At 51.4% G+C, this 12,336-nt stretch overlaps 1 protein-coding gene across 11 annotated transcripts in view; it reads left to right on the forward strand.

Moving 5' to 3' along the window:
- ZNF618 (zinc finger protein 618) overlaps positions 1-11,816 on the forward strand; it is a 132,429-nt gene extending 120,613 nt beyond the window's left edge. For all 11 annotated transcript variants that reach the window (XM_082295143.1, XM_082295148.1, XM_082295151.1 and 8 more), the window contains 2 exons: positions 2,189-2,290; positions 3,062-11,816. In XM_082295143.1, coding sequence (XP_082151269.1) covers positions 2,189-2,290; positions 3,062-4,575 — 1,616 coding nt within the window. In that variant the 3' untranslated portion in view covers positions 4,576-11,816. The remainder of the gene's footprint in view (positions 1-2,188; positions 2,291-3,061) is intronic.
- The last annotated feature ends 520 nt before the right edge of the window (positions 11,817-12,336 follow it).

Here is a 12,336-nt window from a genome sequence, read left to right on the forward strand (position 1 = left end):
TTCAGGTCAAGTGCTGCTATATAATGCCCTTCCTACAATCTAGGCCTAAAAAAACAAAAGGAGGACTAGGCTGAACCTGGATTAAAGGATTGGAGGCATGAAGAAAAATTAAAGAGCCATGATCTGTGTAGTTCACAGACTGCCTGATAAGGAAGATGAGGCTGAAATGTACAAATCTCATTAATGCCACACTGAATGCCAGCAGGTATTTGTATATAATAAATCCCCTATTATCAGGAAAGAGATAAAAGAGTTACGGTGAGGAAATACAGAGGGTTTCTCCCCTACCCATCCCTCACCAAGACAAGGAAGGCCTGAACTGTGAGCAAAGTTAGCAGGCAACATCCAACATTTTCCTTTGCCCACCCAAGGTGCTTGGAGTTGAGGACACTGGTGACATTGGCTCAAGAGCAATTAGTCTGGCAGGTGCTGGGGGACAGCTGCTGTGTCACACCTGGTCACTGGTGCTCTCTGGGGCACCTCATGCTCTTCACAGCTCTGCAAAGCCCAACCTGTGGCTGCAGCCTGAGCATGGCAGTGCTCCCTGGGCACCCAGCGTGGCCAGGGAGCTCCCTGGGCACACACAGGCCCCAGGCAGGCCCGAAGGCTGCCCTGGGTCTCTCATGTCCCAGGTTGCTCTGAAGTGTTGACCGAGCCTGTGCCAGTGCAGTGCCCACAGATAACTGAGCAGCCTGTGCCTGTCGATGGGCAGGGAAGGGCAGAGCTGCTCACACTGGAGAGGCCTTGTAAGGAGGAGAGCACTGGAGCTCCATCACACCCCTGCTGGTCTCCCTGCTCTGCCAGGGCACTGGCACACATGGAAGAGAGCAGCTCTCCCCTCTCGTGTATGTCCTGGCCCCCCAGAGCAGCCTGGCAGAGCTGTGGGTGCCTCAAGGCACTGCTCCAACCCATGTTCCTGTGCTCACAGCACAGGGCAGGGCCACTGCACTCTGTGCTGGTGTCCCCAGGCTGCAGGGGCTGTCCCCTGAGCTGGGCAGCCTCCACTCCCCATAAAATCAGTGGAGAGTCAGTGACTCCAGGTGAGTTCAGACCACGGTGATTCTTACTCCGCAAGAGGATCCAGTTCTGCCTGAGTGGATGGGTGGCACCCCCGAGTGTAAAAGGAGCCCTAATGGGCCACCTCAAAGAGAGGTGTGTCTGACAGAGGTCCAGAATTAGGTGAGATGCGTCCAACTGTGATGAGCAAATGACCTGTTCTGTTTTCTTTGATTTCCATCCTTCTGCTCAGCCTGGTCATCAGTCTCTCCATCTTTCTGCTTCCTCTTCCAGCCCATTTCATTGTGCACTGTAATGTTCCTTCACAGCCTGTTTCACAGCACCATTTCATACTGAAGCATCCTAAGAACTAGAAAATTTCCTCTGGAGGGTGGGGAGAGGGTCTTGGGGCACAGGAGAGGAAAGAACACGGATACAATACAGAATTTACTGACCTTGCCTGCATTTCCTTACAAGATCCCATCAGACTGGCAGCCAAAGTGGTCGGCCCAGGTCCACACACAGAAATGGGAGCACGAACACAAAGACTTTGGGGGCACTTGGTGTCTGCAGCCTCAGGGCAGGGTGGTCTTTGGTCACACTCCAGAGACTTTGGCTTTGTGTTTGCAGTCTGAGGCAGCAATGAGAGCCCCAGAGGAGCTGGGCCCTGGCTTTTCACGGAGAAGAAACCAGATCTGAAGATTGCAATGAGACCCTTAGATCCAGAGGAGCTGAGCACAGCTTGAAAACCAAAGTGCTTCCCGGAGAGAACAGGGCAGCCACCTGCAGAGCAGGAAGAGGCAGTGAGGGAACAGAAGGACTAGTGTCCTTTCCACCTCATTTTGGAAGCAAATGAATGGCCCAAGTCAGGCTGAGCTTCCATTCCTGCGGGTGTGCAGCTGCAGCTCCTCAGGAGACGTTCTTCAGGGTGCGCTGGTGGCATCCACATCCTGGTGCACAGAAAGACACGTGGCACATTTCAGGCACATTTTGGGAAGTGACAGGTTGTGAGTCCAAAGACAGTTTCAGGGTCCCTGAGGGTGCTGTGCCAGCTCACTGAAAGCCACAGAGTGTGGTAGGTAATCGTCCCCTTAGTTAAAGGAACCCTACGTAAATGCTGAGCAGTTTCCCTTTCTTTGTGCTTTAAGCATTATTTTGTGCTTTTAACCCCTCCCTGTCTCTTGCCTCACAGCTGACAATGAGAACAACATTGCCTCCAGCCAGCCCAGGTCACCTCTCCCCGTGGTTGAAGAGAAGTGGAAACCACAGCTCCAAAGAAATAATGCCAACAACAGTACGTAGCAGCTCCTCAGTCTGTCCCTGTGCAACAGGTGCCGCAGGGTGCAGCAGTGATGGGCACTGCACAAGGCCCTTGTCTTCACCAAATTGTGTTTGATTTCATCCTTAATTCGTGTCCTGCCCGGCAGAACAGAGCACCCCTTCCCACTACAGGAGTGCAACAAAGAACCCCGGGGTGGTTGGAAAGGTTTGTGAGGAGGATGCATTTGGTAATTCCTGAAAGAAGGTAACTTCTGATCCAAGGTCAGACTTCCTGGCCTGGAGTTAAAAAACTAATCCAAGCATCGTGCTGTGACATAGGCACAGGGTGCCCAGAGCAGCTGTGACTGCTCCTGGATCCCTGGCAGTGCCCAAGGCCAGGTTGGACGGGGCTTGGAGCAGCCTGGGACACGGAAGGTGCCCCTGCCCATGGCAGGGGTGGAACTGGATGGGTTTTAAGGTCCCTTCCAACCCAAACCATTCCATGATTCTGTGATTTGATGTCCATCTTTCCACCTGGGCTGAGCTGTGACCATCCCCACACCAGGGACAGGATGCAGATCAGCTCCCTGCTGCTCTGAGCAAGAGCAGGGCCTGTCTCTGGAGGTTCCTCTGTCCGGAAACCTTGGGGGAACAACTCCAAGGTTGGGGTTGTCTCTTCCATCATCTGGGCTTGTTCTGCCTCTTTGGGGGTCTCTGAGAATTGTTTTGTGCCTTGCCCCCAGCTCTCTCCTGCTGCAGAGGTGCTGATCTGGTCCTTTCTGTGCCCGCTTGTGTTTCCCTGCAGCGTCGGCCAGCGGCTCCGTGGGGAACAGCGCGATCCCGGAGAAGGAGCGGCAGAACATCGCCGAGAGGCTGCTGCGGGTGATGTGCACCGACCTCGGGGCGCTCAGCGTGGTCAGCGGCAAGGAGTTCATCAAGCTGGCGCAGACGCTGGTGGACAGCGGTGCTCGCTACGGTGCCTTCTCCGTCACCGAGATCCTGGGCAACTTCAACACCCTGGCTCTGAAGCACCTGCCTCGGATGTACAACCAGGTGAAGGTGAAAGTCACCTGCGCCCTGGGCAGCAACGCCTGCCTCGGCATCGGGGTCACCTGCCACTCGCAGAGCGTCGGCCCCGACTCCTGCTACATCCTCACCGCCTACCAGGTGGAAGGCAACCACATCAAGAGCTACGTCCTGGGCATTAAGGGTGTAGACCTTCGAGACAATGGTGATTTTATCCACCACTGGGTGCAGAACGTGCTGTCGGAGTTTGTGATGTCGGAGATCAGGACGGTGTACGTGACAGACTGCAAGGTCAACTCCTCGGCGTTCTCCAAGGCGGGCATGTGCCTGCGCTGCTCGGCCTGTGCCTTGAACTCGGTGGTGCAGAGCGTGCTCAACAAGAGAACACTACAGGCTCGCAACATGCACGAGGTGATCGAGCTCCTGAATGTCTGTGAAGACCTGGCAGGGTCCACGGGCCTCTCGAAGGAGACCTTTGGCTCCCTGGAAGAGACCTCCCCGCCGCCCTGCTGGAACTCGGTCACCGACTCCCTGCTGCTCGTCCACGAGCGCTACGAGCAGATCTGCGAGTTCTACAGCAGGGCCAAGAAGATGAACCTCATCCAAAACCTGAACAAACACCTGCTCAGCAACCTGGCAGCCATCCTGGCGCCGGTGAAACAGGCCGTGATCGAGCTGAGCAACGAGAGCCGGCCCACGCTGCAGCTGGTGCTGCCCACCTACGTCAAACTGGAGAAACTGTTCACTTCCAAAGCCAACGATGCTGGCGTGGTCAGCAAACTCTGTCACCTCTTCTTGGAGGCGCTGAAGGAGAACTTCAAAGTTCACTCGGCACACAAGGTAGCCATGATCTTGGACCCTCAGCAGAAGCTGCGGCCCGTCCCACCCTACCAGCACGAAGAGATCATTGGCAAGGTCTGCGAGCTGATCAATGAGGTGAAAGAGTCCTGGGCAGAAGAAACAGAATTTGAACCTTCAACCAAGAAGCCTCGTGCAGCAGGGGAGGCCACAGCAGCTCAGGAAGAAGATTGGTTCGGGAAAAATGAAGTCTATGATTATTTGCAAGAACCTCTCTTCCAGGCCACCCCTGACCTGTTTCAGTACTGGTCGTGTGTTACCCAAAAGCATACAAAACTAGCCAAGCTGGCCTTTTGGCTCTTAGCAGTGCCTGCTGTGGGTGCCAGGAGCGAATGTGTAAATATGTGTGAGCAGGCGCTCTTGATCAAAAGGAGGCGGCTACTCAGTCCAGAAGACATGAACAAACTCATGTTTTTGAAGTCCAACATGCTTTAAGACTGTCTTTAATTAAAACAAAACTTTAAAACACTGTTCCAAACAAAGAAAAAGAAATTTAAGTTCTAAACACTGTGGACCTCATTATGAATGCCCCTGGAAACCAAGTGCTTTTTTATATATATATAAAAATATAAATATATATAAAATTAAGTTTGAAAGGAAAGCTGAGCACGGGAGAGAGACAGCCCTCTGCCAGGAACGTGCTGCTTTCCATAGATAGTGTGTGGACTTGACAGACTTTCTAATGTTTTCAAGTGGGCAGACGAATGGGAGGCTGATGTTCTAAAGTCTTCAGGCAGCTGAGATCTAAAGTGACTTGAAGTTTCTTTTGTTTCTCCTCCACCCCACCTTTCCTCTTGTCCCCTGGGCCATCTTGCCATGGATAATCAGACTCCATTGACCAGTTCTGCACTGGACTTTGCTCCTTTGAATAACTGTACACCTTGAGGGCACTTGGCTGCAGCCTTCTTGGCACAGTGCACGAATCAGGGCAGCTGTGTTCCATCAACACCGGTATCTTTAGAAATCAGGAAGGGAGCATTTAAGGTTTTTGATTTTTAATTTTATTTTTAATCTTTACATATCCTTTTTTATCCAAAAACCAAAAGTTACTCCTTTGTCTCTACTCCCAGTTTTGAGTTTGACATGGCAGCAAGTGATTATAAGTTTGATTTCAAACTGAGAGAAATGGTTCATGGCAGAAGCTGTCAGTAGTTGTTACGTTTCTTGGCTTTGTATTTTTTTACAGCAGAACTTCTTTTCTGAACTCCCGGTGTTAATTAGCTTTTCTGTGAATTTTGTACATCAGGTGTTCTCAAACTTGTTCTAGAGTAGCCTATTTGCAGTTAAGTAATATTCTTATGGGAACCACAGCAGTTGTTTATGTGGCAAAGCCTAGAAACCAGGAAAAGCAAATGGTGACAGCACAGGTGGCTATGGGCCACCAGTGAGCTCACCAGGTCTGCCAGAGAACCCTCATACCTAAAGTTTTTTGTTAAAAAGTGTCTCAGTGACACACAAACCACCCTTCCCAAGGCCAAGGGCAAACCAAGGTGTATGATTTTTCAGGGGAACAAAGCTCACCAGTTTTGTCAAACTGGGGTTTGAAGGAAGCTTAGAGAAGTGCATGGGCTCAAAGATCCTTCTGAATGTAAGTGCTCCTGACTGAGTGCAAAGAATATCTTCCCATTTTTGTTTGGAATGGTTTCCTCTAGTGGCACGAATGTCTTTTTGATACCTACAGTGCATTACACTACTTGTTCTGTTGCTGACCTGTTCTGGCCAGGAAGGCCACGGGCCCCGAAACGTTCACACGTAACTGGCTCACCCCAAATGCAATTCGAGATCCCCATAACCCCAAACCATCTCAGTCACTCTGCTGTCCCCAAGGCCAGAGCTCCTGCAGGCACAGCTCCTGGGCTGCTGGACAGGCTCTGTCAGGTTTGGTGCCTCTTGGACAATTCCCAGCCTCTGGTGCCAAACTGTGCATTTTTCACCCCTGGGACTTGTCTCCTGGAGGAACACTGCAGCAAATTCTCGTTTTTTTCAGCCGTCTCTCCTGCTTCCAGGAGCTCTGGAGCTGCAGTCCCAGTGGCATGGGAGGGTCAGGAGGAGGGACTGGCCTGCTGGGAGCACTGGAGCCCCTCAGCAGCACTGAAGGGGAGTTTGCTGCTGGCTGAAAGTGCAGGGGGAGACTGGGGGCCCTCTCTGAAGTGCTGCTGCTGACCAGATGTTAAACCAGGATCCCACCTGCCCAGCTCTGCTGTAGGAGAAGGTGCAAGTTCCAAGACATGAGAGATAGCAAACCCAATCTCTCAGGCTTTGTGTGCAGATGCCTTGAACCTCAGGGGCACTCCCGGACGCCTGCACTGCCACGGGACTCAGGGGCACAGTTTGCACGCTGGACCCTTCCCCACGCCAGGCTCATGAGGACAGACCTTGGCACCAGCTCTCTTGCCCTTTCCAGCCACTTCAGCCTTCCATTGCCTTGAGGCTGGTGTTTGGGTTGACCTCTCAGCACTGTTACTGCCACCAGGCCAAAACCATTGTCTCCCCAAATGTTCAGTTTTTGCCTAAAGCACACAGCCTGCCACATGAACAGGAGCTGCCAAGGCAGAGGCTCTTGGACACCTGATTTCCCTGGCAGTGGCTGCTGGAGGGGTTGGTTGTGAGGCCAGCTTTCCTTCTTGCTGGTTTTGTTTTCTCCTGTACAAATCCTGCTTGCCCAGCCACCAGCTGGGCCCATGGCAGCACAGCAGTTTGCAGGGCAGGAGAAACACGTGACAAACAAAAATGAACCCTAAGTGAGATGTGTGCCCAACAGCAGGAAAACTTGGCTGGTGCATGTCCCCAAAGCAGGATTAGCTGTGGGCACAGAGGGCACCACACAGCTCAGCTGATGGCGCAGGGATCAGGATTGGCAGTTCCTTCTCCTACTGGCACATCACACCTTTTTGTGTGGTTCACCTGAGAGCTCTGTGATGCTCAGGGGAACGTGCAAAGCCCTTGCATTCCTTTGGAAAGACAGCTCCAACCCCCAGCCCTCCTTTGCTAAGGGACACGTAGATGATTTCTGTGGGGTTTGCAAACTCGGGCTCGTCTTGTCTGTGCGAGGCATTGAGGGTGGGAAGTGGGCAAGGTAGAGTTAGCCCAGCTGTAAATCCCTGGAACTGAGCATGGGGTAAACTGCAGGGAACTGTGCCCAGCAGTGAGCAGGACTGTGGTGCAGAGTCAGGACATGCAGGCAGGAAGGGCGCAGCACCCCTACCTCCCATCCCACCTCCCCTTTTCCTTCTCACACTGTGGGTTTGGCACCAGACTTGGGGTTTTCTTGTGGTGCTGACCAAAGAGAGGGATGGACTGGCCCTCTCCCCCATCCCAAAAACTGCCCCTCCAAGGCAACTTCGGTTGTAGTTGCACTAATGATGGATGTTAAGCAGTGATGTCGGGTAGATGAGATTCTCCCAAAGACTTAAAAACTCAACAGCTGGAAAAGCAAGAGAAAACCTAAAGACCTAAAATGGAGCATTCTCAGAAGTGGGTGAGGAGAGGAGCTGCTTGGGCAGCCCCTTCTCCAGAGACTCGGTGGAAGAAGGTGCAGCTTTTCCTGACTCTGGAACACGGCTGCAGGTGCTCAGCTCAGAGGAGCTGTTCCTGCTGGGTCTGCTCTCTTTCTCTGGTCACTTAGGCTTCAGTAAAAGCAGAGAAGCACATCCATAGCACATTTATTTACCTTAAATGCCAAGCTTTTGCTCCTCTTCCTCCTTCCTTCTTCAAGGCTTGAATTCACATTCTAAGGAGCAAAAATACTTGACCAAGGTCTGAAATTGGGAAGTTCTTGTTTGCCAGGTTGCTCCAACCCCAGCTGCTGTGTTCCTGCTCTGTGGAGCAGCAGGGCTGTTGTAGGGGCACTGCTGGTCCTGGGGTGGGAGTCTGCACAGGAGAGGCTCTGAGTTTGGCCAGGGCTGTTGTGAGGTTCTGCTCTCTTCCAGCTGGGGGGAGAAGTCCTCAGAACTGGGATCACCCTCTGGTGGGTCATGTTGGGAATTTGCCTTCTGCTTGTTGTTTTCCTTTAATCTCCCATGTGAAATGCGCCAGGATGCAGAAATGGTGTGTGGCCTCCAGGCATTTACCTGTTCCTGCCGCTGACTTTGCAGACTTCTCTGACTCCACAATTTGCTTTGGGAGTGTTCTGACCTGCAGGTGGGGAACAAGCACCACCAGGTGAACTCTAAGAGGGAAGGGCCTGTCTGAATGTCCTTGTTGCTGAAGAGAGTGGGATAGAGGCAGAGCTCTTCAGGAGGTTGTTTCTGTGTGGGTGCAGCAGCCAGGTCAGGAAGGATTTGTCTCCTGTGTCTCTCAGTAGGCAGTGGTTGTGGTTGTGTTTGGCTTGCAGGATGGACTTGGTGTCTCACACCTGGGCCGAGTTGAGGTGGAGGTGAACTTCCCTTTCTGTCCAAGCTCTCTGTCTGTGCTAAGGAAACTGCTTTGGCTGGATTTGAACTGGTGCAATCTGCAAAACTTTCTGTGAAAGCTGACTGTGGGCTCAGGTTTTGTCTAACTCAGTTGTTCATTCATTGCTGGTTAAGCCAGTTTAACCTTGAGCTGAACTGGTTTAAGCGTCCACACAAACCACCTGCACTGGTTTATCTGTGCTTGCTGGGCAGAGGTGATGTCCAGCAGCAGCTCAGGGAGTCATGGCCCTCATGTGAATTTAGCAAATGAATTTGCAGCAGATGCTCTCAAAGCTTGGGAATGACTGAAAATAGAGGGGAGACACTTCTAGAAATGGCTTGAGCTCTAAATGGTGGCGTTGGAGTGTTCAGTGAGATGGCTCAGGTGAGTTGGGTGGTTTTTCTCCAACTGGCTGCAATAACCCAGAAAGTTTAGCATGGGAAGGAATTACCAAAAATGTTTGTGCTGGTGGCCGAGTCTGCTCAGAGGGGCCAGTTCCACTGTGGCCATGGTGAGCACAGGACAGGGGACTGGACCCTCCTGCTGCTCCCACAGTGTCCTGGGCATTTCTAGGCAGCAACATGTTACCAATGAACCAAAAGGCATTAAAAGAGCAGCCAGGAAGGTGTTGCAAGGCTGGGAGTGCTGCTCTGTGCTGAGGAAAGGCTTGGATCTCTGCACCTCTCTGGCTGAGGGAGAGGCAGGAGCTCCTGTGAGCATTCACACAGGAAGGGACGAGTTGTTCCCTATGGAGTAGTGAGGAGTAATGGGGGGAAAATAAAAAAGATACTAAAGGCAGATTCTTGGAAACCTCTTTGAGGGGAGAACTCTGTTCCTGTGGGAGGAGGGGAATGTGTTTTGAGCCCTGTCACTGAAGACGAGGCTGCAGAGTGGAGCTCATTCCATGAGACATGAGGCTGGGCCTTGCCAAGAGAACAGGAACTGGGTGTAGAGGTGGGAAGTGCCAGGTTCCTGCCCAGAACCCTCCAGGCGGGTTCACAGAACCTTTTCCTCCCCATCCTCCCACCCCTCACCAGCACCAAGCCCTTCCCAGCTCTCAGCATATCCATTAGCTGGGTTCCATCCCGGAGGGAGGCAGCACGGGGGAACCGCCAGTCGAGGAGCAAATGTCCTGCCAGGCCTTACCCTGCCGAGGTGGGGGAGAGTGTTCAATGTTTTGCTGCTTCTGCTGAGCTTTTGCTGTGCTACACCGTGATCTCGGGTCCGTGGGATCCCTTGGGAATGCCCAGAACCGCTGGCCGTGCCCCGTGTCAGATGTGAAGCTGTCACTGTAGCAATAAGAACTCCCTGTTCCCGTGTGTGGGGCCTGTCCCCGTGCCACGGCTCCGTCACCTCCCTGGGGCTCCGGGAAGCGTCCCTGAGCAAAGCGCGGGGCCCAGCTCAGCCCTGTGTGGGACAGGCCTGGGGACAGTCTGCTTACGCTAGGCCAGAAATGGTGAACCAATGACAGTGGGTTGCCCTGAAATTTAATTTTATCTCTTGAATGTTTGTGGGATTTCTGTTTAATTTCGGGTTTAGTTTGGCTGCTTAGTTAAGGTTTGTTTCCTGTTAAGAGTCCTTTGTTTGTAACTCGACGGGAGAGTTTTGCTCACATAGACAACGGTGTATCCATAGACCCTGAGGGATTCCTCATCCTTAGGCAGCTGAGTTGGAATTTTTAGCTCCTGAAATAAGGAATGATGACTGGCAGGTTTTTCTGTAGCATCCCTGACAGCAGGACCTGGGTGAGCAGCTCAGCCTTAACGATGGGAATATTGTAGGGTGGAGCTGATGAGCACAGACGTGTCCAACCCTTGCTTTTTACAACCAAAGTCCCTTAAAAAGACACTTCCAGCCTCACTGGCCTTGAATCCTTGTTCTCACCTCACGGGGCTTCTCGTGGAGTCTCCGCAGTGTCTGTGGATAGGCTGGGGTTGTTTTTTGCAGCAAGCTGCAGGGTGGGAGAGGGAATAACTTTTCCCCTTGCTGTGTAGAAGGATCTTCCCACTCAAGGAGGGAGAAGTGTTCTGGAAGGAGCAACAGTCTTAGGAGCTGTTTTCCATGGTCCCTTGAAACTTACTGGTACTTTAATACTCCTTTTTTTGAATCCTTTAAAGGCAAGCTGGTAGTGGATGAGCTGCACAGTGGTGACAGGTGACAGCCCAGGCTGTCAGTGGGGGGAACGCTCTGCCCAGGCCGTGAGGATTGTGGTCCACGCCGTAGCCAGACAGTGTCATGGTGACAACCAAACATCGGGAGGTCCTTGTTGGCAGCCAGTCTGAAAAGAGAAGCTGTTCCTCGCTCGTACGTTCCATTTCTCAAACCTCCTCCTGGGAGCTGAATTCTTGTTTCATCAGGCAAAGGATTTAATGTTCTCCTGGCCCTCCTGGCCCTCCCTGCCCTCAGTAACTCGTGTGCATTTCCTTCCTTTCTGTAGATGCAGATGTTCTAGGCAATACCACAGAGCACCCGCGCTGCGAGTGCGACCATGTCATCTTAAAAAATACAAAAAAAATATACAAAAAATATACAAAAAATATCTTTTTTAGGCCAGAGTTTTCTACAGGTATTAATGAATATTTTTCTTAATCCTTATAAGTTTTATGTGTTTAATATTTCTTAATACCGGTAGCATTAATTTATACTTTTGTAGCAACACAATATTTTTATAAACCGCCACCGCTGGCTTTGTCTTCATAACGGGAAACGTGCGGGCAGCTGGCCCCGCGCTGTACCATGTACTGTATTTAAAAGGTTATCTAATGTCACACTTGCTGTGTTAATAAACAAAACAAAACCTGTTTGAAGTCTCATGTATTGTTGGTGTGGATCAAATGACTCACTAGAGAGCAATATTGCACGGGGTTGAGTTGCTGATTTTCATTGTGATATGCGAACGCTTGAGGCCAACTCAAGTTCTGAGGTTTTTGGTTTTGTTTTTTTTTTTCTTTTTAGGATTTTGTTTTGGTTTTGTTTTGGGTTTTTTTTTTCAGCTAAATAAATTCAGTGCTGTTTGAAACTTAGACTGACGTCAAATTAAAAGGATTATTAAAGAAAAAAAAATCAAGGTGTTTAAATGTTGCTGTTTTTACAAGTCTGTTGCTGTCTGAATGGAAATATTCCACGAGAGAGGAGGAATAGTTCCACTTAGCTTCCAAAGGGGCCGAGCGCTCCAGGCCAGAGCTCGGTTATTTGGAAATACCTTAGAGACATGTTTCTGCAACATTCTTTTCAGAATTGATGCCAAGGCAGAAGACAAACTGTAACTGTAAGAAAGCATCCGTTGCTTGAGGATTTTCATGTCAGTGTTGTATTTATGGTTTTACAATAAAACAACCTTTAGGAAAAAAAGTGTCTGGGGTTTTCTATATTTTCTGTATTTCAAGCTTGTGACTGGGACAGTGCTGATGTGCTGTCCCACAGGAGGGAAAACATCCATGGAAGTGACCTGGATCCCAGCAGTGGTGTCTGATGGATCCCACAGAATCACAGAATGGGTTGGGTTGGGAGGGACCTTAAAGCCCATCCAGTGCCACCCCTGCCATGGGCAGGGACACCTCCCACTGTCCCAGGCTGCTCCAAGCCCCAATGTCCAGCCTGGCCTTGGGCACTGCCAGGGATCCAGGGGCAGCCCCAGCTGCTCTGGGCACCCTGTGCCAGGGCCTGCCCACCCTCCCAGGGAACAATTCCTTCCCAAGATCCCATCCAGCCCTGCCCTCTGGCAGTTCACAGCCCTATGAACTCAGCAGCAGGAGAACACCACAGCCCTTGGACACCCAGAGCTCCCCAGAGCATTTCCCAGAG

The sequence above is a fragment of the Coloeus monedula genome (genome assembly GCF_965178545.1).
Source record: "Coloeus monedula genome assembly, chromosome: 21".
Taxonomy (NCBI): Eukaryota; Metazoa; Chordata; class Aves; order Passeriformes; family Corvidae; genus Coloeus; species Coloeus monedula.